This window comes from Salvelinus sp. IW2-2015, unplaced genomic scaffold (assembly GCF_002910315.2).
Source record: "Salvelinus sp. IW2-2015 unplaced genomic scaffold, ASM291031v2 Un_scaffold3926, whole genome shotgun sequence".
NCBI classification, from domain to species: domain Eukaryota; kingdom Metazoa; phylum Chordata; class Actinopteri; order Salmoniformes; family Salmonidae; genus Salvelinus; species Salvelinus sp. IW2-2015.
Window position 1 is genome coordinate 1 of NW_019945200.1, and position 2,630 is coordinate 2,630.

Genomic DNA, 2,630 nt, shown 5'->3' on the forward strand with positions numbered 1-2,630 from the left:
CCAATAAAACGAATAAAACACGTATTGAAACAGACAAACATAAATACACAACACACATTCACCTAAAACACATTCTTCATCATAAAAAATCCTCTGTTGAACCCACTCAGGTAGTTTGCAATATACAGGTTCTCCTGTTTTTCCTCACATAACCAACTCTCTCTCTCTCTGTCTCTCTCTGTCTCTCTCTGTCTCTCTCTTGTCTCTCTCCTCTCTCCTCTCTGTCTCTGTCTCTGTCTCTGTCTCTGTCTCTGTCTCTGTTCTGTCTCTGTTCCTCTGTCTCTCTCTCTCTCTGTCTCTGTCTTTGTCCTTCTCTGTCTCTGTCTCTGTCTCTGGTCTCTGTTTGTCTCTGTCTCTCTCTCTCTCTCTCTCTCTCTCTCTCTCTCTCTTTGTGAGTCTTCTTTCTCTCAGCCATGGAGGAAGTTGTCTAATGAGGACCCAAAATCATTCTGCTTCTTTTTATTTCCCCTCATCTCCTCTCCAGATAAGCCTTGTCCTCCATCCCTCCTCCTCCACCACCACACCACCATGGCTGAGACAGTCGGACCTAAGACCCCCCTCAACACTCCACGGGGTAACAACCACCCAGGGGTAACCTCCCTCCCCCCAGAGCCCATCCAAATCATCCGCACCAAGGCCAGCTCCAGGAGGGTCCGGGTCAACGTCGGAGGTCTAAACCACGAGGTCCTGTGGCGGACGTTGGACCGGCTGCCACGCACCCGCCTGGGTAAGCTTCGCGACTGCAACACTCACGAGAGCCTGATGGAGGTCTGCGACGACTACAGCCTCCGTGAGAACGAATACTTCTTTGACCGGCACCCCGGCGCCTTCACCTCCATCCTCAACTTCTACCGCACAGGGAAGCTGCACATGATGGAGGAGATGTGCGCCCTGTCRTTCGGTCAGGAGCTGGACTACTGGGGTGTAGATGAGATCTACCTGGAGTCCTGCTGCCAGGCCCGGTACCACCAGAAGAAAGAACAGATGAACGAGGAGCTGCGGAGGGAGGCGGAGACGCTGAAAGAAAGAGAGGGAGAGATAGAGTTTGATAACACCTGCTGCCAGGAGAAGAGGAAGAAGCTTTGGGACCTCCTGGAGAAACCCAGCTCCTCCCTACCTGCCAAAGTAAGAGAGAGAGGGGAGGGCGGGATGAGGGGAGGAGGAAGAGGAGGGGGGAGGGCGGGATGAGGGGAGGAGGAAGAAGCTTTGGGATCTCCTGGAGAAACCCAGCTCCTCCCTGCCTGCCAAGGTAAGAGAGGGAGGGATTTGAAAAGGAGGGAAGGAGGGGAGAGGGTGTAACTGTACCCCCGCTGGTTTTGTGTGTGTTGTGTACTCTCACTGGTGCTGCTCCACACAGAGAGAGAGAGAGAGAGAGGGAGGGGAAGGGGAGGGAGCGCAATGTTAGTTTTTATATTTCTGGATCGTCACTTATAGTGTTTGTGAGGAGAGGAGAGGATAGGAGAGGAGATGACTACCTGCACCCTAAATGACTACCTGTACCCTAAATGACTACTTGCACCCTAAATGACTATCTGCACCCTAAATGACTATCTGCACCCTAAATGACTATCTGCACCCTAAATGACTACCTGCACCCTAAATGACTACCTGCACCCTAAATGACTACCTGCACCCTAAATGGCTACCGTGCACCCTAAAATGACTACCTGCCCCCTAAATGGCTACCTGCCCCCTAAATGACTACCGGCACCCTGAATGACTTCCCTGCACCTAAATTACTTCCTGTACCCTAAATGACTACCTGCACACTAAAGACTACCTGCACCCTAAATGACTACCTGCACCCTAAATTATACTACCTGCACCCTAAATGACTACCTGCACCCTAAAGACTACCTGCACCCTAAATGACTACCTGCACCCAAATGAATACCTGCACCCTAAATGACTACCGGCACCCTAAAATGACTACCGCACCCTAAATGACTACCGCACCTAAATGACTACCTGCACCCTAAAGACTACTTGCACCCTAAATGACTACCTGCACCCTAAAGACTACCTGCACCCTAAATGACTACCTGCAACCTAAATGACTACCGGCACCCTAAATGACTACCTGCACCCTAAAGACTACCTGCACCCTAAATGACTACCTGCACCCTAAAGACTACCTGCACCCTAATGACTACCTGCACCCTAATGACTACCGGCACCCTAAAGGACTACCGCACCCTAAATGACTACCTGCACCCTAAATGACTACCTGCACCCTAAAGCTACCTGCACCCTAAATGACTACTGCACCCTAAATGACACCTGCACCTAAGACTACCTGCACCCTAAAGACACCTGCACCCTAAATGACTACCTGCACCTAAAGACTACCTGCACCCTAAATGACTACCTGCACCCTAAAGACTACCTGCACCCTAAATGACTACCTGCACCCTAAAGACTACCTGCACCCTAAATGACTACCTGCACCTAAAGACTACCTGCACCCTAAATGACTACCTGCACCTAAATGATTACTGGCACCTAAATGACTACGGCACCCTAAAGACTACCTGCACCTAAATGACTACCGGCACCTAAATGACTCCTGCACCACTAATGACTACCTGCAGCTATTTCAATCTGACCACTCTGAGTACATAGTCATGGTG

At 50.6% G+C, this 2,630-nt stretch overlaps 1 protein-coding gene across 1 annotated transcript in view; it reads left to right on the top strand.

Annotated features, from left to right (window-relative positions):
* Positions 1 to 528: 528 nt before the first annotated feature.
* Positions 529 to 2,630, top strand: part of LOC112076690 (potassium voltage-gated channel subfamily B member 2-like) — a gene marked incomplete at its 3' end in the record, with an annotated part of 10,523 nt that continues 8,421 nt past the window's right edge. The window contains exon 1 of the mRNA XM_024143394.1: positions 529 to 1,127. Within this exon, the coding sequence (XP_023999162.1) occupies positions 529 to 1,127 (599 nt within the window). The remainder of the gene's footprint in view (positions 1,128 to 2,630) is intronic.